Raw genomic sequence first — 25,721 nt, forward strand, 5'->3', positions numbered from 1 at the left:
GTTTCATTTGGAGAGTATGTTAGTAAAGATATTTTTTTCCTGGCACCTACAATCTGCATACATGGTACTGCATAGTCCTAAGGACTGGAAACTTATTTTATTTTGGGTTCTAACAATGTGTCTGTTTCAGAGAAGCTGTGGATACCCCATCCCTGGAAGTGTTCAAGACCAGCTGGGATGGGGCTTTGAGCAACCTGGTCTACTGGAATGTGTGCCTGCCCATGGTGGTGGGGTTGGAATGAGGTGATCTTTAAGGTTCCTTCCAACCCAGGCCATTCTGTGATTCTATTATTATCTGGTATAATTTTTAAAACAACCAGAAAGTGATAAAAAGTATTTTACTAGATCAGTTTAGGAACTGGAGGGGAACAATTTTAGCCGTAGGTGTTTAATGGGTTTAATAGGAGTCCTGTAGATGAGCAGGTGATTTCTACCTGGTTGCCTGAGTGCACAACACTACGTCACTGCTGCCTGTTTGCACAGGGTGAGTTCAGCACCACCCTTCCCATGCCCAGTCCCAGGCCTTACTGCAGCTCAGGGAGGTGGCTGGGGTGCAACACCCTGCACCCACAGGGCCCCTAGCCGGCTTCTGGTAACGAAGAGGGTGCCAGCATGCGTCACTAGAACTCTCCATTTGCCACGCATCCTGATAAAGCCCTCTCTGTCCTAACACGTTTGCCGAACGCTGGGGAGAAAACCCGAGTGTTTTCAGAGACTTCATCGGGAGAAAACTTCGCTGCCACCACCACTAGAAAGGGGCAGAGGATGGCACCGGTGGGGAGCTGAAACTTCCCTGGTCCGAGCCCTCTTTCGAGGCTCAGTCCCGGCCGCGACGCCGCTCCGCTCTCCCCGAGTTCTTCCAGCCCATCCCGCCCGCTCTGGCGGACGTGGAGCCGAGGCAACTTCTGGGATACACGCAAACCTGCTCCTGCCGTGCTGTGCCCCGATTCCCACCCGGTATCCCGGAGCGGCGGGGCGGGCCAGGTCCGCCCCCTGCCCCTCCCCACCGCCCTCCCCCGGGCTGGTATAAGCCCGCGGAGTTTCCGCGTCCTGTGACTGCAGTCAGGTGGTGGCTGGGGTTCCTTTCTCCCTTCCTCCCTGTGTCCTGCTCTGTCTTCCCCCGCCCGGGGAGGGCCGGCCCTGCAGGGAGCCGGCTGGAGAAAGTTGGAGGAAAGTTGCTAGCTGGGAAAGTTTAGAAGCGGGAGAGTCGCGGCCCCGGCAGCCCGGCCTCTCCGCCGCACTCCACGGGAGGGAGGGCCGAGGATGGCCGGCGGGGAAGGAGCGGGCTCCGGCGTGCCGGAGTGTCGGGAGCACCTCTTCAAGGTGCTGGTGATCGGGGAGCTGGGTGTGGGGAAAACCAGCATTATCAAGCGGTACGTGCACCAGCTCTTCTCCCAGCACTACCGGGCCACTATCGGCGTGGATTTCGCGCTCAAAGTCATCAATTGGGACAGCAAGACCCTGGTGCGGTTGCAGCTCTGGGATATAGCAGGTACGGGACGAGGCGGGCTTCTCCCTGCAGGGTGAGCCCCGAGGGTGCTGTGAACCTGGCTACTGGGGGCCCGAGTCACGGCCTCTGGGACGGAAGTGTATTTTGACAGTGAAATCTGCTTTCTTGTTTTTCTCCTTTCCCCTGTTACATGCAACCTCTGTTGCCTGCCTTGAGGCATAAGTAGAGGGAGGTCTTGACGTGGGAGTGAAGTTTTTGGCTTTTTAGCGGCTCTGTGTGCTGATGTTAACGGACGTTGTGGGGCTCTTGGCTTGGCCCGGGGTTTTGTAGCAGTCCTCAAGCAGCTGCTTTGCTCTGACTGCCGGATCCACAGCTCCCGGAGGGTTCCTGCTCGTATTGCTCTTCCTGACCTGCTTGTCTGGGCGCTAGTGGCCTTGGTTATGGCTACTGCTGAAATCAATTCATGGTTAAGGCTCTGTAATGCATCTAGAAGAAATAAATATCTTCTCCAAATAGGTTATGTTTAGTAAGCATGCTTTACAGGTTAAAGGTAACTCAAATAGCTAAATTATCCTCAAAAGAAGTATGCTAAACTTTGTGTTTGGAGCCACCTCCTTGATTTAAAAGTAACTTACGTCCCTGAAACGTGGAGTGAGGGAATGGAACTTCTGTTATGCTTAGCTCTACATTCAAATAACGAGTTTGTGTATTAGAAAGGTACTTCGAGCATGTGGAAGCAGAAAAGCCCTGCTCAGTTTTGCAAACCGTGCATCATTCCTTTCCTCTATGTAGTTCAAAACTGTTCTTTAACACCTCCATTTCAAAGATTCCAACTGTATACCTACCATGGTTAACTTTTCTTATGCTCCAGTGTTAAATGCCATAGAACAATCTCTGTTTTGCTGTGGCCATGTAAGAAGTCTGTCCTGTCAGCTCCTTAATCACCTTGGTTGCTACTGTATTTCTGGTTTTGTGTGCAGCCCAGATGTGAACCTGCAGCTCTCTTCATCCGTATCTGCCATGTTCAGAATATATCCAATTTTGGATATGAAAATGTATTTCAAATCCTGGTGTTTAAACTTATGCTACTGGAAGACACAAGTTAAAAAACCTGGTAGTTGCTGTTTCCATTAACTCTGTGCTTTATCACTGGAAGCCCAGAAATGAGGAAGTGTAATGTGTGGCTGCTGTAGCCCTGTGGCAGACCAGCTGTACATCAGCTTCTCTTCTTTCTGCTCTAAAACACTACAAATGTGATTCCTCAGACTAAAAAGCCTGCTTCTTACTGCCATATGCTGAAACACCCCATGTATCTTTCTGCTGCTGGCCTGTAGGGCCAATGAAAATGTTTTGTAATTGTTGTTTTGAAAAGCATGTAAAATGTTGGCAAGCTTTCTCTTCTGATGTGTTCCTTTTGTGGATCAGCTTTAACTTTCTGTAAATCAATTAACAGTATCAGTACAAGCTGCTGCAATCCCCTGGGACTTAATCATTTTTGATTGACATGTGCTTAGCCAGCGTGAGAGTGACAATTCAGACTCCTATAGCACTTGACATCTCAGAGTTAATAATTAAAATAAAGAGTGTCTTAATATCCATATGAGTTATTTGATGGTCTTAAAACTGCTGAAGTCCTCAGCCTGGGATTGTGTTCTGAAGTTGTTTATCTACACAGTCAGGAATATTTCCAAATACCTGAAGATGTCAGCAGATTTATATTGAAGTTATTAGTTAAAAACCCAAGTTGAAGATGGCTTCTATATAGTCGTAGAACATATTCTCTAAAGCACTTTATTAAAGTGTGTAGCACAGTGCCTGAGCATGTGATAGTCATTCCCTTTTAACTCGTCAGCCCAGCTGTCTTCTGGCTTTCAACAGCTCACGTAGATAATTTTGTCTTTTGGTGTGTACAGACAAACAGCTTTAGATCTCTTGAAGAGATCTGAATCTTATGGTAAGTAATGTTACATGTGACTTCCCTGCAAGCAATATGGTGCTGAATTGATTTTGATGCATTTAGAAAGGCTTCTGAATTAAAATCTAACCCTTATGCACAGAAAGAGAGATTACATGAGCCAGCAGTGGCTGGCTCTTAGGTGACTAAAAAGGCCAATGGCATCCTGGCCTGGATCAGGAACACTGTGGCCAGCAGGACCAGGGAAGTGATTCTTCCCCTGTGCTCAGTGCTGGTGAGGCCACACCTGGAGTACTGTGTCCGATTCTGGGCCCCTCAGTTCAGGAAGGATATTGAGGTGCTGGAGCAGGTCCAGAGAAGAGCAACAAGGCTGGTGAAGGGACTTGAGCACAAGTCCTATGAGGAGAGGCTGAGGGAGCTGGGATTGCTTAGCCTGGAGAAGGCTCAGGGGAGACCTCCTCACTCTCTATGACTACCTGAAAGGAAGTTGTAGCCAGATGGGTGTCAATCTTTTCTCCCAGGCAACCAGCATTAGGACAAGAGGGCACGGTCTTAAGCTGTGCCAGAGGAGGTTTATGTTGGGTATTAGGAAGAAATTTTTTACAGAGAGGGGAATCAGGCATTGGAATGGGCTGCCCAGGGAGGTGGTGGATTCACCATCCCTGGAGGTTTTCAAGATGAGACTGAATGTGGCACTTAGTGCCATGGTCTAGTAACCACGATGGTGTTGGATCAAGGGTTGGGCTTGATGATCTCGGAGGTCTTTTCCAACACGGTCAATTCTATGATTGATGATGATGCTTATTTTTCACTAGATCAGTGTACATAACAGTTCATCATAAAAAGGTCTCCTTAAAGACCTGGGTGCAGCAATCTAAGGTTTTGTACTTAAGTCAATGCCAAGAACTGACTATCTAGTTCATTCATCAGCTTAAGACCATAATGCAGATACTGTGCTATGTTGTGCTGTGTATTGCAATGCAGCAGGTTCCTGGGTGACTTCAAATTCTTGTGCTAGCTGAGGATTTGTTTTAGTTTTTTGGTGGTTTTTTTTTTTTAGTGATAAGATAATTCTATCAAATGGAGCATGACAATGGTACACTGCCTATGTTTTTTTTTTCTGAAAATAGCCGCCTTGTTGTAAGGTACAAAAGAATGCAAATTTTTGCAGCAGCATCAAAAGGGAGGGAATGTGAAGTGATGAAGGGAGAGGAAGCGTACTGTTTGTTGTACATAGACTTATGTATTTCAGAGTTACGCATTTTAGTTTTTAGACACCAATTTTAACTTCTTGAATAATGGACATGAAAAAGCTTGGGAGTAAGACTGATCAGTCACTGTCAAATTATCTTGGTACTTCATACTACTTGGCATGAAGTATTCTGAAAAAAGCTGGATAGATTACATGCATGTTCATACAGGAGCAAAGCTTCTAAACCTTAACTGCCCTTAGGCATAATTCCTGGGTGTTTTGTTTGGTTGTTATATTTTTATTTTTTTTTTAAATCTTGATGTGTGAAGTAGTGACAATTTCTCTTTCTGGATAAATTCTGAAAGTGTTAGAAACAGGTTAACCGCCTTGATCAAAGGGCATAAATGACTGGCAAAATAAATAGGACATAGGAATGAGTCATTGTGGTAAAGAGATGCAAAACAAAGAAATCCTAATGATACGGAAGCTCTTTTATAGTCTGTTTCAATACACTAGAGATTGCTACTTGACAAACATGCTGTGTTAATGAGTATACTGCACTGACCACAATGTGGTCAGGAGGTGTATCTAGCCTATTGATGAAACTTAGATGATACTGAGAGAACACTTTAAGGATTTTCTATATCATAGAAACTTTTGATCTGATCTAATGAAACCAGCAACTGAGTAGCATTAGCTGCTGCTTTATGATCACATTGACTATCACTGTCACTCGCATCAGCCTGTACGAACATGCAAATTGCTGGACGGCAGGAGTGGTAAAGATCATAGATGACCACTTGAGCTTGGCTTCTCATGAAGGATGCCACTAACGGCAACTGGTAGACAAATTTGATTTTAAAGCTTTGGCTGAGCAATTCTGAATTAACTTCAGTGTAATAGCATCCTTCTTCCAGGACTGTATTAGAATTTCCTTGCAAAAATATTTATTTAAAATAAAGTAATGCTTTAAGTGGAAGAGTGTGGCTATGAAATAGGCCAAACAGAAGAGGAGTTACTGTAGTTTGGTGGTCTAAATTTGCTCTACATGCTTTCAGGAATTGAGTGATAAGACTTGTAGCATGCAAATTTGTTGCTAAAACCTTGTTTGTCTCCTTGAGAAGATCTGAACTCTAACTAAAGGTATATACCAGTCCCCAAGAGGATGGAGAAATCAGACAAAGTATTTTGGCTGAATACTAAGTTGAAGAAGAGCTGAAAGAGCCCATCTTTTCTAACACTCACAAATGAGTGTTAGATATGTGAGTTGATGTTAAACTTCTAACTTATTTAGAAAGTTTACTTGCTCTTATCTATAGGAAGCCATGAGAAATGGGAAAGAGTTCAGGAAACCATGGATGTGGTTGACTTTCAAAGGCATTCAGGCTGTCCCAGTATGTGAGATAGTGTACCTCCATGTGAAAACCCTTAGTTTCAAGCAGCTCTATATTCCAGTTATTCTCTGTCTGCTTTTGTGCCACTGGCATGTCATAAGGCTGCCAAGTTGCTTCTATGTACCAGGTCATTAACTTGTTTCTTGAATTATGGACTGATTTAACTTATTTTTTAAGCAAGGTCTAAAATAAGCCTTAAGTGACATTAATGCGTCCCTGAAAGTCTATAGGGAGCAACCAGAAAACTTCTGCCATTTCATATCCATACACAGCTCTGTGCCATAGAGACATATACTCTTCAATTGCTTTGCAGAGGAGTCTCTCTCAAGTATGAATAGCTTGGAGGCAGCAGTCTCTGAAGGTAGTCAAGGTATTCTTGTAACAACTTGTCCTTACCCGCAACACATTTTGAAGGGATTAAAATGGCAACTCCTGCAAAGAAACCATGAAAAAAATTGCTTAGCTGTGTGCCTAGCACAAGTGAGCATAGGGTGGAGGCAGGACAATCCACACATAATCTGGCCCCAACTGTGGGGGAGCTTTTCCTCACTTATAAAGATATGTTATGAGTGAAAAACCTGCACATAGATAACTGCATGAGAAATGTATGTGGAACTTGGAGCTCCAACCTTTTTCAGAAACTGGTAAGTTTTCTCTGAGGTTATTTCCTAGTTTATATGGTGATGAAGGTTCCAGATGCAGCTGCCTTCATGTGGAGATGGGAGTGCTATCATTTTGCTAGCAGATGATGCAGGTCAGAAAACTCCCAGTCAGGGCTGGAGAATCTTTTATGTGACTGTCTACAGACTCATGAAGAAGACATGAAAGACTTGTGACTTAATTTCTGAATGCTTCCTGTTCACACATGTTTAAATATAAATCTCATAAGAGAAAATTTATGTAGAGATGGTGGTGGCTGGAAACATGCAAGACTAGCAGATAAAGTTTGAAGAGGGGAAGTAGAAGGCCTGATCATGTTGAAAGATTTTGAACACTGACATAGAAGCAGTAGAGGCAAGAAACAGAACTGAAGGTGTACTGAATGTTTCCATCTAGAAACCACCGCTCTGTGGGAAATCTTGTGTGGGTGTCCTTTCTTATGGCTCTTCTGGAATAGCTGGATTAGGGTTATGAGAAATCAGTTGAGAATGACTGGCTGTGCTTGGAGCTCTACAGCAAAGTATCCAAATAAATGCTGAACATGTTTAAACTTGGGGTTTATTGGTCTGTTTCCAGCTTTTAGACATCCTTGAATACAAACAAATTCTGGATGTTTTCTTTTTCAGGAATTCCTCTGTTTAGGTGCACTTTTAATTAAATGCTCTCAAGCGAGGTATAGTTATTGGTCTTGCTGATGAAGGGCTTTTTGTGTTTTATCAGTGGGGTACCAAATCATATCAGTGAAGGTTCTTTTGCTTAGTATTATGCTATGTAGGAACTCCAAGTACTGTGTATGTTGTCTTGAGCTAAACTTAAAGCCAGTGTGCTGATGGAATTCCATAAGCATGTGGGAAGTGCTGCTGTGGTGAAGTTGGTGTTGTAAGGTAGTTTAGTATGGTAATTTTGATTATGCAAGGAAGGACTTTTCAGTTAATTTACAGTTAAATTGTAGAATTGAGACAGATGTTCTTTGAGTGTCTTGGAAATAAGCTTAGAATTTCCTCATAGGGTTTTCTACATGTTCTACAAGAAATGGGGTTAAAGATGTGTTTCGAGAAGACCATGTGATCTATTGCAGGCTTAAAAGAAAGTTCAGAGTTATTTGTCATGCAGGTACTCTTAGTTTCTGTCAATGATGAAAAAGGAACTTAGTGCTTGAGCTAACTCTATGGGATAGATGGTGCTTCAGCCTTATTTCCAAATAGCAAAGGTTCATGTTGCATCAGTTGTTCAGAAGCTTTGTGCTTTTTACAAGATCACAATAAAAATGCTTTGCTAATACTCTGATACAGAGAATAAAGGATGGATGGATGTACCTCAAATTTGTACCACTCAAATGGTGGAGGCGCTACCTTAAATTCTTATGTGCAATACAGTATAGAGGAGGGAAAATAGTATATATCACACAACGTAACTAATTTTTGTATTCAGTTATAAAACAAACTAGAAAGCTTTGCAGAAATAATTATCTTATGTGGATCATAAGCTTTTCTGAGGCAAGTATTAGCTAAATTCTTGCCTTTCATGTAATACTGACTCAAGTAGTCAGAAATTAAGCTGGTTTGACAAGTCAAGCACATTATCCTTCAGAGACAAACTGGTATAGACAATACTGAATATATACTTTTAATGCATGGAGTTTACATGAATGTAAATCAAGCTTTATCAACTCTCCTTGCATCAGTGTTGTAGCTTCAGAATCTTGGTGCTTCACCTTATTTACATTTCCACTTTGCCTCTTACCAGTTTGATTTTCTTTGTATGCACACTAGGACAGGGTGTTACTGAAGTGCACAGCCACGAGTACAATGAGCTTGCAAATGCTGTAAAAGGGATAGTTCTCAACTGATTACCTGTGAAATACAGGAAAGAAAATAATCCTAGCAGCCTGGTTTCAGAAAAGGCTTCAGCATGCTGTAAAAAACCCAAGATTCTTCCCTTCAGCCACTGAGATTCAGTCTCAAGCTGTCAGAGATCTTCCACGAACTCCTGTGGTAACCATTGCCTTGCTCTTGTAGTCTGCTGTAAACAGGTCCCTCCAAATACTTGCTTCAGAAGTTCAACCATGATATGCCATGTTAGAAGGAAGTGATTTGCAGTAAGGGAATTTCTATTATATTTTTGCATGAAAGCATCAGAATATCTCTTGTGAAATTCTTGCACATCTAACATGAGGAGCAGTAAGCAGTGACTACAAAGCACAGCATGCTTCTCAAGCAGCCTGTGGTAGAATGCTCAATGTTCAAAGTTCTCATCTGGCTATGGAAACACAGAAAAAGGATAAATGGGAGTATATTACATTTTGAAAAATGATGGAATTTCAGGGATTTATAGAGCTTTTTTAGAAATAAATGCCTGAACTCTGTTTAGGAGGCTGGCAAACTTTCAGTAGCAGTGTCTTCTACATTAGCAGGTAATGAAAACCAATATTCCTTATTGTATGGATTTTAGAAGCTTTTCAAATAATAGATTTAAAAGCAGCCTCTGAATGTCACTGCAAACAGCTTATGGGAACTTGTTCTTTAAATGCTCCTTGACTAGAGTACTGAGTAAAGTGGCAGCTATTTGATACAAAATTCCAATCACACACAATGTGCCATGACACATTGACCATTTTAGAGATTAACATTTTTTAAATCTCGTGATAAAGTTGTTCTTGAGACAGACTGACTTTAGAATTGTTCTCCTTTGTAATGCTGTAGTGCCATGAAGCATCACCGTTAAGTACACAGTGCAGCTCTGGCTGCATGGCAGTGCACCAAAGGATATGGATTAGAAGGTGTCAGGCAGGAAATAGCTTAACTCTGACCCTGACTTGTTTGGGCAAGTCTTGTTAAAGCAATGTAGGAAGTATGAATTCATGCTGTTACTGGCACTAATTGGACAGTGCCGGTAACTAATTGGACTATTTTTTTGTATACTAATGCAATGAGAATTGTTCCATAGGTGCTGCATTTGACAGCTAGTTAGAAATCATTTAGTTTGGTTGAACTCTGCTCTTCTGGCGATGGAAATCTAGGCTTAAACAGGGACTTTCTTGCTTGCTGTTTAGCAGAGATGCAAGCAAAATAGGTGGAACTTTCTTATGCAAATACGATTGTCATACTGCTGCATATTATATGCTTGATGTTGGGCAAAACCCATTGAACTGTAAGTGCAGGGTATTGCCTGTAAACTTCTTAAAGACAAGATAGTAAGGTGCTAAACTCACTTTGGACAGTTAAATCATTAGATTAGCCCAGGGCTATGGGTAGCAATGAAAAGTTTATCAGTCTTGCTGTAAAATTCCCTGTAAGATCTGTGCAATTGCTGGAGGAAGACATTCTATCTTTGTGAGAGAGAATGTTACGCTTTTTCTATTAGGATGATAGATGTGGTCAGAGTTTGTAGTGGAAATCAGGTGTCTAGCTTCTGAACACTTGCCATCTCAGTGCTCTTGCTGTTGGATGCCATACTCCATGTAGGGTATCACAAGGGCAAAGTAAAGGGCCAGAATTACCTCCCTCAGCCTGCTGGCTGCACTGCTTTTGATGCAGCCCAGAATACAGTTGGCTTTCTGGGCTGCAAGTGCACATTTCTGGCTCCTCCACCAGCACCCCCAAGTCCTTCTCCCCAGGGCTGCTCTCGATCTGTTCATCCCCCAGCCTGTATTGATACTGGGGGTTGCCTTGATGAAGGTGCAGCACCTTGCACTTGGTCTAGTTAAACCTCATGAGATTCCCATGGGCCCACTTCTCAAGCTTGTCCAGGTCCCACTGAATGGCATCCCATCCTTCAGGTGTGTCAACAGCACCACTCAGCTTGGTGGCATCTGCACATTTGCTGAGGGTGCACTCAATCCCTTTGTCTATGTCATTAGATAAATGTGTTGTTCAACACCTCTGGTTTTAACATATGGCAACTTTGAACTAATAGCTGAGATGGGTAAGAGTGAGGAGTGGAGAGCCATCTAGGACTGACAGTCTTGGAGTCTGCCTACTCTCAATTTATGGCTGCTATCCATGGGAAAAAGCAGGTAGACACACTTGAACATGAGTGGTAATATTGACAGTGGTTTGGTTAACCTACTTCTTGCAGAATAACAGATCCAATCTAATTAGGTAAGACAGTTCTGGGACAAGACGTGCTGGTTCGGAAAGATGGAGGAAGGCTGTCAGCAATGGTAACCTGCCAGTAGCATGTTTATTATTGCTCTAGAAAGGAACCTTGGTCAGCTCCTGATCCTGGTGATGCTCAAATGTACATTAGATGTTTGAAGAACTAGGAGATGCATCCTCAGGGCAGTTCTGGATATTTACTGTATTGTGCCAAACATCCAGCTAGCATCCAAAGTGTGGTCTCTTCTTGCATGTAGCTCCTAAGGGCTTAAGTGAGTTTTGAAAGTGATGGTGGTTCTAACTCAGCAAGATGATTGGTCTGTGTGCCCAGTTGTTTTGGATGGTGCTTTAGCTAAAATCAGTTGCACTGAATGACATTATTTGAGAGTTGGAATAGTAAACGAGGCAATGCCACTTAGCTGTTCCTGGAAAAAAGAAAAGGTGTTTCACTTATTGTTCAGTTGTGCTTTTTTTACTGTCTAGGTTGAATAAAAGCACAAATGTCTCATGGTCCTGAAAAGTGACTGAAAATATTAACTTGTGGAGTTTGGTACTGAAGCCCAGATACTAGCACTGTGCTTGTATGCTGTGTGGCCAATAAGGTAAGAATAGTTGATAGCAAGGACCTAAGAGCCATGGTTTTAGCAGTCAAATTAAAGTTAGTCTGACTGTCTCTAGTGACCCTTCTTGAATTTTGGTATGAGTGACTATTAGTGGTCATGGTAAATAGCTGATCTGAGAACCCCTCACACAATGGAAGGAGAATGTTTAAGTATGTCCAGATTAAAAATGGTTTATTACAACAAGTAATGCTTAATAAGCATCCTGTTCACTGCAGTGTATAGTTACGTGAAATGCACTAGCAGGATAATACTTCTATGCATTTTGATCTAACTGAATTTGGTTCACTAGATCTACTGTTTATTTTCTTTACTAGTGCAGTATTGCTGGATAGTTTTGGGGGGTTTTGCCTTGGTTATATAAATAAAACTTTTCCTGTGTGGCAGATTCCTTCTTTCTTCTTTGAACTTAAACTGCCTTTTCAACTATTTGAATTCTTGTCTTCAGTATTCTGAAGGATAAAATTGGTGAGAGCTGTTTGACTTTATTTATAAACTAAGGACTTTTCGCTGTTTATCAGGCTTTTGGTAACTCTGTATTATGGGGTCTAGGAAAAAAAATGCAAAATTTCATTGCAGTGGTCAACACAGCAGCAAACAACTTTGGAGTAAAACTCTTCAGGTAGTTGCATATTGACTTTTGGGGGAACATAGACTAGACTATACCTCTGTGGTTTAAGATTATTTGATGTGGAACTGCCAAACTTGTTAAAAAAATATTTTGAGCTCTGGCTACCCATTAAGCTGATAAGCCTGTTAAAGATGACTTGAACTAATGTTGCTTCGATGGAAAAAAACCTATTTGTTCCATAATTTTTCCAGTTTTCAGGGTTTTATAACCCTTGGTCATCTTTTTCTTCCTCTTTAATGAAACAGCTTCTAGAGGATTCCAAAACTATTAGTCACATCTGCGAGATAAGAACTTTGAAGAACTTTGTCCAGTTGTCCATCGGTATTCTGGATGAGATATTAAGAGTTTAAATTCAACTAAACAATTCTGTTTTGAGTTGTGTGGCTTCAGATAAGATTAAGCTTAGATTTTTTACAAGGTAGGGGGACTCTTGCTATACTGTTGGTATTGACAGAGGTAAAGCAACAGTCACCTTCATAACAAAAATAATAGCTGGGGAAGCTTCTTCTAGATAGGCCCTTTTATGCTCTTTGAATAAATTCTATTAGTTCATATAAACTACATATTAAGATTTACAGATATAGTAAGTAATTTGGGAGAAGGGACCCTGACAAACTCAATATTGTGCATATTGAACAGTCACTTTTACATTTAAATTGCTTTTTCTAGCCCTGATTCCCATCATGTAGGAAGAATTAAGAGCAGAAATAATGGTATGATTGTAGGGTATATTTTGTTAACTATAGGAAACAACTGCCACAATAAGTCACTTCTGTAATAAACAGGACACTATTGTTTCTCCCTTACACTGGGAAAGATTGCTGTAAAAACTCTTTAAAATACACTCACTTCAAGGCAAGGTTGACACTCTTTTTGACTTTTACAGTGGTAACTTATCTTTTGCTGTGAAGTAAGGGACAAAGATAAAGCTTCAAACCTGGCCATATTTTTTTCATGTAGTTTTTAACTTACAATTTATCCCCCATTACAATGTAAACTGGAGAGTAATAATAGCTCCCAAATTCTGATACAGTTCTAAACTCAACTTTATTCCTGTAGTGTTGCTGTAGGCAACTGTATTAGTTCCTGGTGTATGTCATTGTGCAAGTATTTCACTTAAGGTTGTTGCAATTACTGGACAATATGGTGACGATATGTGCAGAGTCATTTAGATGTGAAAATTTTGTGGTTGAGAACACAAAACTTTGCATAGCATGCAGTCATTTCCACACCTCTGAATAAAACCTCTGATCCCTGTGACTGTCCCGTAGCTTAGCTCCTCAATGATACCTGAATCCCTAAAACACAAAGTATATTTTGTGGTATCATCAGGTTTATGTCAAGGCAGTAGACCTACCAGAATAGTTGGTCTTGTGATGTCCTTTCTATACTGTTGTAGTAAGCAAGTAGTTTTCTTCCTTCCCTCTTCTTTCCAAGTTTATACACACTGGAGATTTTAAGTCTAGTTTAATCTGATCAATTTTAGCCTTTTTCTCCTCTGGGGGTATGATCCTCTTTCTGCATTGCTCAAGACTATTGTCACACATGGTGAAATGAGTACAGCAAACATCCTGCTGGACATAGGAAGGGGCATAACAAATCTCTTAACTGTGCATGGCAGAAATTGAGACATTTAGTTTTAAGAACAAAGAGAATGATGATCAGACTTGACTTTGGAGGAGTAGTGTGTTCTACAGTTTGCTTTTTCTGTATGAGTTTTTTTGGGTTTTTTTGCAAGCAAAAAAGCACTCGCAAAAGCTCTGCCTGAAAGTCCTGTTAAATTTTCAAAAGGCGGTCTTGAATACTCTTCATCCCCCTACAAGAAGCTTAGTGTGTGCATTGTCAGTAGTGACACAATTGTAAAGAAATTCCTCTTAGTTGAAATGGAATTCTCTTCCTGCCTCATGCCATATACCTTTTACTAAACAAAACTCTTACCTCTTGTTTCTGTCTTCTTTCTGTGAAATAGAGTATATCCATCCTCATTAGGCCTCCAGACACGATGGAAAAGCAGTTGTAAGCTAGTATTCAGGTCAGACTTCTTGTTAGTGAATGAATTCTAGAGGTGAAAACAGCTCTGTAATAAACTGGTTTGGAGTTTGGGTTACTTTAGAAAAGGCAGCACTCATACTGGGCTGTATCTGACCTATTAAAAGGCATTTATCTCTAAAAATACAATGATATCGAGCTTATGTGTGTTTAAGGGAGATATTAAATCCTTCTAACATAAAGCTTAAATCTTATACATAAAGATAGAAGCTTTCATGCTGATAATGCACGTAAGTTTTCTACTTTCACTCAAATTAAAATTGTGGAAAAATATGTATTAATGTTTTTCCAAACCTAAAACTGTAAGAGAGTACTATAAGAGTTTTAAATTCTATCAATAAAGCCTGCTGGAAATAATACTTAAATGATTGTTCTGGACAGCTGAAGCCCACGGTCTCTAAAGTGGTTGCTATAGAGTACAAAGTCCCCGCAGGCTTGCATTCCTACCAAAACTGCTGTCGTACTCATTGAGAAAAACCACTGTACAAGGCTAACCTTGTACAAGGCATCTGCATTATTCTAGAGTTCCTGAGTCTTCAAGTTAGCAGCACAACCTGATTTACATTTAGGGAGGACTAATGAGACTGTTTCCCTTGCTGCTTCAGATTCATGTTCAGTCTCATGTAAATAACAGCAAGTGGTGTTCATTTCTGCACCATTTCAGGGCTGAAGAACTCTTTCTGTAGAAGACTGAGTTGGTATAGAGCATTGTAGACCTTGAGATTACACTTGTTTGTTTTGTGGATCTGTCCTATGATGTGAAGGGATATACTACTTGAATTGGACACAGGACTCAAACACTTTAGCATAGTCTGAAGTGTTCCCAAATGGCAGGAATTGGTGGTTAGACTGACAGCTAAACAAAGGGGAAGCTTACAAGGAGCTCCTCATTGCTTATGCGGTACCCTATGCAGTGACTGGCTTAATATAACTAAATTTGAGTGTAGAACTCCATTAAAAAAACCTAAACCAACAAAATCCCCACAATTGAAAGGTAAAGCTTCTTTGGAAGTGACACAATTGGCCTCCAGAAGTAGTAAAAACCTTCTGGTCTAACTCTTTGCTAACGGTATTTGATTTGTGAAAACTGTGGTCACATGGTACAACAGTTTGTAGTAAGGCTATACTAAAAATGCCTTTTAGGCGTAAGAGTCCAGCCTGGAAAGACCTAGGGAGACAAAGTGAGTTACTTGTATACACTCTTTAGGAGACTTGTATTAGCAATGTGGCTCTTCCAGTGTCATAGTCTCAGAGATGCAGTCTTGGTGCCTGGCCTTAGAATCCATGGCATAAATTCTGCCTCAAAACTTGAGCTTTGAATAGGGACATCAGAGCTTTCCTTTGGATGCTGCTTGTTCTCATATGCAGTAATTAGCTGGTAGTGAAGTAATTCATGTGTCATTTCCATTCTGAAGAATATGCTATCTACCGATGCTGTTTTATGCAGCATCGTACTTTAAAGGGAACAGCCAGAAATCAAGTCAGCTTCTTCATAGTTCTCTGGAAATTTACTGCAGCTGCTGCTGCTTTCAGGCAATTCTAACAGCTGCTTAGGAAACCTTTTCAGAAAATGTCTGTAGGGAATGAGCTAATCATACACCGAAGTACTGATATTAAAAAGAGACAGTTTAGCTAGGAAAGCATGCTGCTGAACAGGATCCCTTGTGAAGTTCCTTCACCTATTGAATTTCTGGCTCCTTATGAGAAGATAACGCCCAGTTCTCCTTGTATCTGTTTGCCCTTGCTAATCAAAGGTGGACTTGAACATTTATAAACAGGACAACTAGGTTTCCAAATACAATTCCTACTTTCTCTATGTATTGCAAAACCTCATATTCACTAAGTGATAAAAACTGAAGTCATGATATACTGTAAACCTACATCATAAAGTGCAGGGACTACTTTTCCCAATGAAGTCTTCCAAACAAAACAGGAAGCTATTTTAGTAGCCCAAACTTCCAAAACAACATGCTAGGACTTGACACTCAAGTATACACTCAAGTTTATAGACACTCAAGTTTTATACACTCAAGTATAAAAACACATCATCATGGCCTGACTGCCCAAACAGAAGAATAACTGAACTGGCACACTCTAATTCTACATTTCAAGTATACTGACTACAATAGTTGTTCTTAATAAGAAAAGGCTTTTTTTACTCTACTCACTGATGATTGATTTTTTTTTTCTGCATTTTCATTGTGATTAATCGTACTTTAACTATTCCAATAATCTTGTTTGAAATCCTGGGATTGTTGTAGAATTTCTATAGTTGGAAAATGATCCAGAGAAAATCTTAGGATTAAAAGATGAAGTAAAAGATAACAGGTTTAGCTAGAACTGTTAAGCTAGCTCCTTTTGAACTCATCCCGCAGGAAAAATGTAAAATATAGGTGACTTCTTCAGAAGATGCTTTGAAGGCTGTTAGCCTTGAAGCTTGCAGAAACCCTTGTTGCTCACCCTTCAGCAAAAGGCTGAGTTTGCTTAAATCTGTAGCTGAAGTAACTAGATTTGGATATAAACCTTGATATTTTTTGATGAAAGAATGATTTGTGTATAGCTGTGCTGGTAGTGTTTTAGGCATTACTTCTCAAAGAACACTACTCAACAAATAAGTTTAAAAAAAATTCAAAGTGGTAGTTGGGATTGCAAACTACCTTTAGCACCTGACTTGTCAGATGTAATATATATAATGGCTGTTACAATGAACTTACATATACCTAAATCTTTGTTCGTGAAGCCTAGCCATGATGACATAGGATAAAAGAGGCAGTGTTTTATGAACTAGATGACTAGACCCAAATGCCAAACTTATGAATTAAGCTGGTACAGTAGTCCATTTACACTGAATACAGTTCATGCTTCAATATAAATATACTTGATCACTGTCTTCTCTTTCAGGCCAGGAGCGCTTTGGAAATATGACCAGAGTATACTACAAAGAGGCAGTTGGTGCTTTTGTGGTCTTTGATGTCACAAGAGGCTCCACTTTTGAGGCTGTTACAAAATGGAAGCATGATTTGGACAGTAAAGTACTACTTCCCAATGGCAGCCCTATCCCTGCTGTTCTTCTTGCAAACAAGTGTGACCAGAAGAAAGATGGCAGCCAGAATCCCTCTCAGATGGACCAGTTCTGCAGAGAAGGTGGCTTTGTTGGATGGTTTGAAACATCTGCCAAGGTGAGCATAATAAAAACATGTTTTTAGTCTCTTGAGTATTGGCATAAGAATGGATGAATATAATCACGTAGGAAATAAAATTATGTATAGGAAATGACAGTCAAATCTCCAGTGTTTAGCAAAAGTTTGAAGTGTTGTGCAGGCTAGCTTCACTCCTGAGGAAGATGGGGCATATTTGGTTTAGATTAGAACTGCATCTTAAGTTCAGAGACCCTTAAAACTTTCTGGAGATCTTGATTATCTGAGTTTGATATGTTTTTTCATCTTGCATGCATGAGGATCAGAGTCATTCTTTAGATTTTAACCCTACTAAACGCTGATCAAACTATCTAAAAGATACAGGTAATCTTTAGGTGCGGTTTTTAAAATTATAACTTCTGTCTTCACTGTTGTATGTAGGAAATGGCAAGACTTGAAGTAAAGTTTGCTCACTTATCACTACCTACCCACAGCGTTGCTAAAGCACTTTTCTATTTTATCAGGCAATGTCAAGACTGAACTGGATGCAAAACAAATTGTTCTGTATAGCAATTTAAGAAAGACAGCTGCTTTATTCAAACAGTTAACTTTGAGGGATTTCATATACTGTACAGTTGTAGTCTGTGGACTTATCGATGCAGAGAGAAACTTGCGGCAGCTTAGTTGGAAATGAAATCCAGCATTTCCTTAAAGCTCAACTGATTCTTAAAATGAAAGATTGCTCTAGATCAAGACTGTGGCTGACAGACCAGATTACTGATCTGGCTGATAGCTCTTACAAAGTAAGCCAAGCTTCAAGGTCCCACTTTTCCCTTGGCTAGTCTACTTTCTGTAGCTGCTGCTGCTGAATGGCCACACAATGATGCTTCAACAACTCTTTTAAAGAAAAGTCTGTAAGAAGAATATTGGAAACAAAGTAAAAAGTTGCTTCTTGATCACTTTGAAATAAGGAAGGACACACAGGGAAAAGAATAGTTAAATTAGCTAAGAATCTGATTGCATTGGAACAAATATTTGCAAACTCACTCATCTAAAAACTAAAACCTCATTTTTTAAGGCTCTCTATACTCAAAAAGAATACCAAGGTTCTGCTTTGGGTTACGTCTTCCCTGAAGCTTTATCTGCCCATAACACTGCTATTTATAAGCTTCATCATGGGGTGAAAATAAATGCAAGTAACATTGGAACAAAACCTAATGTGAAAGTGTAGTGATAGCTTGCATTTTAGGTGGCATTTAAGACATGATGGTATAAAACAAGGTTCTTGGTGCAGAGGAAAATCGAGATAATAAGTCATAGCTCAGTTATGAATTGACTTTAGGATGCAGAAGAGGTGTAGTTAAAAGAGTTTAGCAAAAATGCAGGACAGCTTTCTTGTTTTCTGAGTATGCCAAATCAGTTTATGGTTTCAAGTCCTGCTCACTTCAATACCTTGTTAATTTGCTTTTGCCTTTCTGCTGTAACTGATACTTGAATCTTCAGTCTAGTCTTCAGTAATACAGGTCCCACTCTGTAGGAAGAATATGAAAAGTGAAAGAACTGCAGACAGTATAAGTATTCATAGAAATATCTTATGGACATCTTTACACAAAAATGAAGAGAATCCTTCTCCGCTCTGGGCAGAGAAAAGTGCCTATCTGTAAACTGCCAAAAGCAGTTTGTGGCTGACAATCACAAGCTTGTAAAGTGCAGTAGTGATGGGTCAAATGTTCTTACGATCCAACCTTGCTCATGTAGAGTTTAGATTTACAATTAGAGAAACAGAAGAGTGTACAGGGCTGGTATTTTCTTTAGAACCAAAGATGAGCAGTTCCAAACATGGCAGCCCTGTGGTGAAGTAACAGGTGGCCCTGCAAGGTCAAACCTGTGGCCAAAGACCCTTTGGTATTAGGGCCAGCTTAGACCCTCAGTAACTGGGATATCCTGACAAAGCACATCACTAGGTATTCTGCATACAGACCTTCTTTAGAGTGTATGTGAAGGTACTTCTCAAAGCATGCATAAGAATATGTAGAGTGGGTAGATGAAGCACCTGAAAATAGTTGTGGCTTTGAGGCTCATAGAAGAGGTCCTTTTATAAGTGCATCCAAACTGCAGCAAAACAGTTTTTCGTTTTGGACAGCTTTTTAATAGGAATGTGTGACTATTTCAAAAAAATCACTGAATTCTTTGCTTTTAACATCTTTAGGACAACATCAACATAGACGAAGCTGCTCGATTCTTGGTGGAAAACATCCTTGCCAACTACAAAACCTTTCCTAATGAAGAGAATGATGTGGGGAAACCAAAACTGGACCTAGACCCATTGAAAGCAGAGAGTAAATCACAGTGCTGCTAATGCTACCACTGTTAAGTAAATGTGATGGAATGAGCAGCAAGACTGTTCCTTAAATCAAAATGCTGCTATGGTGCTGCGTTGTGACAATCCATATGGGGTGTCTGGTACTATCTGAATTGGTGACTCGTTTGGGTGTTTACATATTCTTGTTTAGCATGAAACTGTGTATCTTGTGCATTATCATTCCACTTGCTTAAGCGACTGCATCTAAGTCTGATTAGCATCTTCTTACTTGAGAACATAAGGTAGTGTTTATACTCCTAAAAAGGAACAAAGACAACATTCAGTGCTTCTATGACATATGCTACATTCCAAATAGGACTCACTTGTCAAGGTTTTAGCTGAATAGACACTTGCACCTTTAAAGTAAACTTTTCCTTTGTCACCAGTCATGTCCCACTTTAGCCTTCTCACCTGCACAATTGTCCCTATTTATTATCCCCCACTGTGAGGGTCTGTCTCATTGCTAGTTCTCCCGGACTGAAACATCCTAGAAATCTTGAAGGAGCCAATGACAGATGGGAGGTATCTTTCCTACTGTGATCACTAGGACTGAGTGGAATAGATGGCTTTTACCACTAAGTAAAACCAAGATGGTTAAATTATTGTATTTAACAAGGGAAAGACATGGGGAGATACTAACAAAAATGCATCTCCAGCCATTTAAGGCAGAATATTTTCAGCTAATACTTTACATATGAAACACATTAATGATACAATTGTACTGCTGGCACATAGTTATGGTAAACTCACCTGTGTGCACATCCAGAAATAAACATTCAGTGACTTTTTCCTGCACTAAACACTGAAAACTTTACCAAGAGTGCAAAAAGTACATACCTTACTGTCCTGTGATAATGAACTTCCTTCCTTCTTCTGTATTGAGATGGTTCTGAATACCATGAGGAAGGAGAGACGTCTTCAAGGAAATAGCTTAATTGGTTCATGCTAGCCTGTCAACCCCCCTGCCCCAAGCTCTATCTCTTTCAGTTTTAGAACGGTGCTGTGCTTTTTTGCCTACTTTGAACTGATGAACTGGCTTACCAGTTTGTAACTGTATACTGAGATGCTTATTTCTTTGTTATAACACTCATGCATTTTTGGCAGCATATGAAGATCAAAAGGATTAGAGAGATTTCATGGTTCTTGAATGCATTCTAGAACTCTGGCTCTGCCTGGCTCAAAGGCTTTGAAGCACCTCTTTGTATTAAGGGTTTCTTCTGTCCCAGTACCTCATTGCTACTGACTTCAGAAGTCTTATCTTGCTTGGTTTGATGGTACTGATGTATACTTAAACATCAGAATTAAGAATGTGCGGGATTTGATATACTTTAATCTGTATTGAGATTTCTTAGGCTTTTTTTCTAAAGAGTAATGTACTTTTTAAGAGATAAATGAATAAATATTTTGGGGCATCTTATGTGTGTTGTTGGTGTATGCTTTTGAGAACATGAATCTTCACATATGTTCCACACTGCTTTCATTGACATTTGAAAACAACTTGATTTTCTATAAACTTTATATATTTTCAACCTGCTATGTTAAAGGTTTATTTAAAATTACCACTGTAAGGCTTGGCATAGGCTAAAACTGAGTTTAATTAGCTTAAGATCCTAAAGTAATTCAGATAAAAGGGTTCTTAGGATGTCTTCTAAGCCAACATCTTTCTCCAAGCAAAGTCATAGCAATGTGCTTAGGTGTTCACTGGGTCTGGTCTTAAACCTTAAACAAGGGAGAATGTATGGGCCTGGGAAAGTTGTTTCAATGCCTGACTGTCCCCTGAGCATTTAACTAGTGTGAACCTTTGTAACTTTCATTTATGTCCATGGTCTCTTATCTTTCTACTGTACACCACTGTAAAGAATGTCCTTTAGATTTGTGCAGACTTATTGGACATGTAAAGCTTGATTGCTCTTTTTTTCTTTTGAAAGCCTGTAGCATTTCAGAAAGGAAGTTGCATCCCATTCATGTTCCTTGCTTGCTGGCTTGTCTGAGTTGTTAACCTTCCCGGCTAACCTACCATAATCTTCTATTCAATCACTTGAACAACTCCATTTAGGCTGTAAACTCACTCTTGATAAGGTGTTTAATCTCCTGTGTACTGTCTTTTTCTAAACTTTAATTAAAGCTGCACAAATGTAAATGCCTGCTTTTACTGGGGAAACAGCAGTGGAGGTAGACTTTTTGTTTCCCAAACAGTTGTATGTAAATTCTAAACCTCTGCATGAATGGGAAATACTTTAAATCATTCTTAGAGACACAGTGCCTGAGTAACCATTTGATATATGGTGATAAAAGGAAATATTAGAAATGTAGTAAAACCATGTATTGAATGATGGGACACTTTGCTCTTAAACTGTTGCTTCCTTATCTTAATGTCTTGCTACTGACCTTGATTCTAAACAGAACACCTTATTTGCTATAGAAACACTGTTCTCTAAGTGTGTTTATGCCTTCATCCTTCATATGACGAATTGCTAGAGGATTGAAGAAATGGGATTAGCAGTAGGCCAGGAATAAAAATTATAATAATAAAATCCTAGAGAGAGAATGATTCTGAATGGAAATACATCATTCACTTGACAGTATGCAAAAAGTCACTTCAGAGTTCTTTGTCCTGTAGGAAAATAATATTGAATATAAGGAATATAGTAGATTCAGATCTAACTATATACTGAAGATTATTTGTGCCTGTATTGTTTATGGTCATCACGATGCTCTGTTTGTAGCTCATTTCACTGCTTTAATTTGTGTAAACAGGAAAAGTATTTAGTGTATTTTTAAATACGTGATTATGGCCACTTTTTTTATCACCACCTAATAGAGTATTCAGTCAGTGAAAACTTGTTGCTTAGACATGCTACATGGCTTTCATACTCATATGAATAAATTTTACTAAATGGTTATTTTATCATTTTGCTCTGTGTAAATACAAAATTCTTTCTGACCCAACTACGCTAAAAAACCCTACCTTTCTTAGGTAGAGGTGGTGCTTTGGATAGCTTTGGCTTGGTAAGGGTACAAGCAGAGGGCTAGCATCTCTGTTGGTTCTTTCATTCTTTTGCAAAGATATGTGAGACCACCACACTCATTCTCTTTATCACTGGGTAAATTGTCATTTGGCCTGAACTCTAAATGAAGTTAAAATATGCAGGATTTCTGGCCTTATTGCCCATGTAACTGGAAGTAAAAGGTAGCTGCTATGTGTCATGTGGCATGTTAACATTAAGGGACTTTATTTGTCTTTTGCAGGTTCTACTTAATGAAACAAATTGTTCAGCCTTTTGATAAAACATACAGGCTTCTGGTTTTACTTTTTTCTCTTTTTCTTTTTAACTTGAACTTTTAACCTGCGTATTATCATAACCCTTCTGAAAGCTTAACTGATTGGTCTTTTGGAAAGCTCATGGCTTCCTAAAGATTACAGATAGCATGGACAGCCTGTTAACTCTGTTTCTAAACCCTCCTGCCCTTTACTGGCATGTATCAAAGCAGTAGCTGGTATCCATCCAGAATAATGGACTTTGTTTCTTGCATTCAGATGGGTATATTTTTTTAACATTTTTGTCTCAGAAGTGTCCTATGGACTGTGGTATTGAAGTAGTGTAGTATTTGGGCCATATTATCCATTTCTACTGTTCATAATATGTCCAAGCGTCTTTGGTTATAATTAGAGAATTTTAGTTGGCAGTACTATCCCAGCATTGATGTAGCAAAAAGTCTACCCATGAGAGTAGGAGCCCACACTGAAGCAAGTTTTCTCACAGGACTCGGGACCCTGTGGGGGACCTACACTGGAGCTGTCTGTTCCTGAAGGACTGCACCCCATGAAAGGGACCTACACTGGAGCAGTTTATGAAGTACATGGGGAGAACTCACTGAAGAAATTTGTAGAGGACTGTCTCCCATGAGAGGGGCCCCATGCTGGAGTGGGGGAAGTGTGAGGAGTCCTTCCTTTGAGAAGGAAGGAGCAGCACAGACAATCTGTGATGAAGTGACTGCAACCCCCATTCCCCACCTCTCTGTGCCATTAGGTGGAGGAGGTAGAGAAAATTGTGAGTAAAGTTAAGCTGAAGGGGGGGGGGAAGGTGTCTTTAAGATTTGGTTTGTATTTCTCATTATCCTACTCTGATTTGATTGGTAATAAACTAATTTCCCCAAGTCAAGTCTTTTTACCGACAACAGAAACTGGTGAGTGATCTATGTCTGTATCTTGAACCATGAGCCTTTTGTTACACTTTGTCTCCTCTGTCAAGCTGAGGAGGGAAGTGATAGAGTGGCTTTGGTGGGCACCTGGTGTCCAGCTGGAGTCAACCCACCACACCGGCAAACTACTTTGCTTGAAACTTAGAGAATTACTGTTTTCAACTGTACTTTGCCTCAAGATATCCAAAAATCACTGCCTTCTAGTATTTAGTAGTTTACGAAGCAAGGACTTTGTCAGATGGTCCAGTGGGATGACATTTTTCATTGTGTTGTTGTTTTAAGCAGAATTAGATGAGACTCAGCATAGTTCAAGTAGTGATGGTGGAACTTGTTTATACATCTGATGGCACAAGTGTCACAATACCTTATGTAATTTTTGTGTTTCATAAGTTAGAGAATGTAAACCGCATTGTAGTGGTTTGTTTGTTTGCTTGCTTGCTTGTTTGTTTGTTTTTTGTTTAGAGAAGATAATGTATTTTTACGTCGATTTGGTAGATTTGGTAAACAAGTTTTAATATATCTTGGAGACATATCAGTTTATGGTCTTGTTCTTGACTTTTTATGAAGAATGTTAATCACACTTTAAAAAATACGTATCTAGCAATCATATATTTTGCATTTTTTAAATAGTATAACTTTTGTGTTTAGCCTGTAACCTCACTTAAAAGTGCACTGAAGTTAATCACTGTCAGAAAGGATATGTTGTGACCTGCAGCATGCCTTTACTTTAGAACAACAAGACTTAACTTTTTAAATCTCTTGTAAAAAGGTTACATTCTTAATTGTAAAAAACAAAATACTAGAGTAAAACAGTGTACTAGAGGATTTAATAGATTCTACAGCAAAAAGGTTGCACTATATTAACATTGTGTATTTTCATTTTAAAACCAGACATTTTCTTCTGTCCCTCAGGCTACAGTCACAATTTCATTGTATCTTTTAGCCAAATATTTAGAATACTACCTCTTATGTCTGTATCTCCATTTTGTAACAGTTCCAATAGCTACAGTACCACAGTTGACTTTAACTCCAAACTTCAGGTAGGGTTTTCACACAGTATCAAACCCAGGAAGCCTTTCATTTTGACATAGAAAGATATTCCTGTTATGAATCATTAAACATAAAATTAACAAAAGAAACACCATGGCTCTGCATGTTTCTCTGAGCTACTTGAATTTCCTTTGATGCCTGCTCTTGGGGCCTACACTATATTCTATTCAATATTTAAGTGGAGAGAGGATCAAAATTGTGGTGATCCCTAATTCATGGAACACTTCAGGCTGAAATTAAGTATTCGCCCTGAGCAGTCTCATGGGACCCAATGGTATTGTGATATTTAAATTGGACTTGGACAGCTGTTTGATATTTTACTGAATGTTTTGGTTCTGTGTTTCTCCAAAATAAGACTAGCATGAGAATGTGATTTTTAAAAAAAGATAAGTGAAGATAGTAACACAGCTGGGGTTCATCAGAGTTCTTTCTAGCACCATGTCAAATTCATGCTAGAAGAACCATGTCCCTGACAAGATCAGATGAGACATGGTACCATAAGATATCTTTGAAATGGCAGCAGGCAGAAAGCCCTGGGCTTAGGCAAAGACTATTTTCTGTTAAGCAGCTGGCTGCAATTTTCTTCCCCTATACCTTGTCATACTCCATAAGTTTACCCCAAAAAGTCTCTCATAATCCCTTTCCTCACTTTTCTCCCTAACCTCAGGCTTACTTAAGAGTTAACAGAATACAGCTGCTGGTGAAAGGTTTCAGTCCATCTGTTTGATGTTTTGCTTAAATTCAGTTCCTTGGCCTATGTCACCTCAGTATGTGACTGTTCCTAATTGTGCACAGACTGCTCCTCTCAAGCTCTATCACATACTACAGGGTTTTTATTTTCTCACTCACAATTCCCCTTTTTTGGATCACCCTTCAATTTTTATTCTGATCCTTTACTGCCTGCTGTTCCTGAAATGCCAATGCACTGCTATCTTCCCCGTTTACAGTTTCCCCACTGACC

The 25,721-nt window shown here is 39.8% G+C and overlaps 1 protein-coding gene across 1 annotated transcript; it reads left to right on the forward strand.

The window, feature by feature from the left end:
* The first annotated feature begins 1,025 nt into the window (after positions 1 to 1,025).
* On the forward strand, positions 1,026 to 24,246 carry RAB32 (RAB32, member RAS oncogene family). Its single transcript, XM_017813764.1, has 3 exons — positions 1,026 to 1,492; positions 16,910 to 17,187; positions 19,355 to 24,246. The coding sequence occupies exons 1-3, from the start codon at positions 1,264 to 1,266 to the stop codon at positions 19,502 to 19,504; spliced, it is 657 nt and encodes a 218-aa protein (XP_017669253.1). The 5' UTR covers positions 1,026 to 1,263; the 3' UTR covers positions 19,505 to 24,246.
* Positions 24,247 to 25,721: the final 1,475 nt, after the last annotated feature.

The sequence above is a fragment of the Lepidothrix coronata genome, unplaced genomic scaffold, assembly GCF_001604755.1.
Source record: "Lepidothrix coronata isolate B3197 unplaced genomic scaffold, Lepidothrix_coronata-1.0 Scaffold42, whole genome shotgun sequence".
Classification (NCBI taxonomy): domain Eukaryota; kingdom Metazoa; phylum Chordata; class Aves; order Passeriformes; family Pipridae; genus Lepidothrix; species Lepidothrix coronata.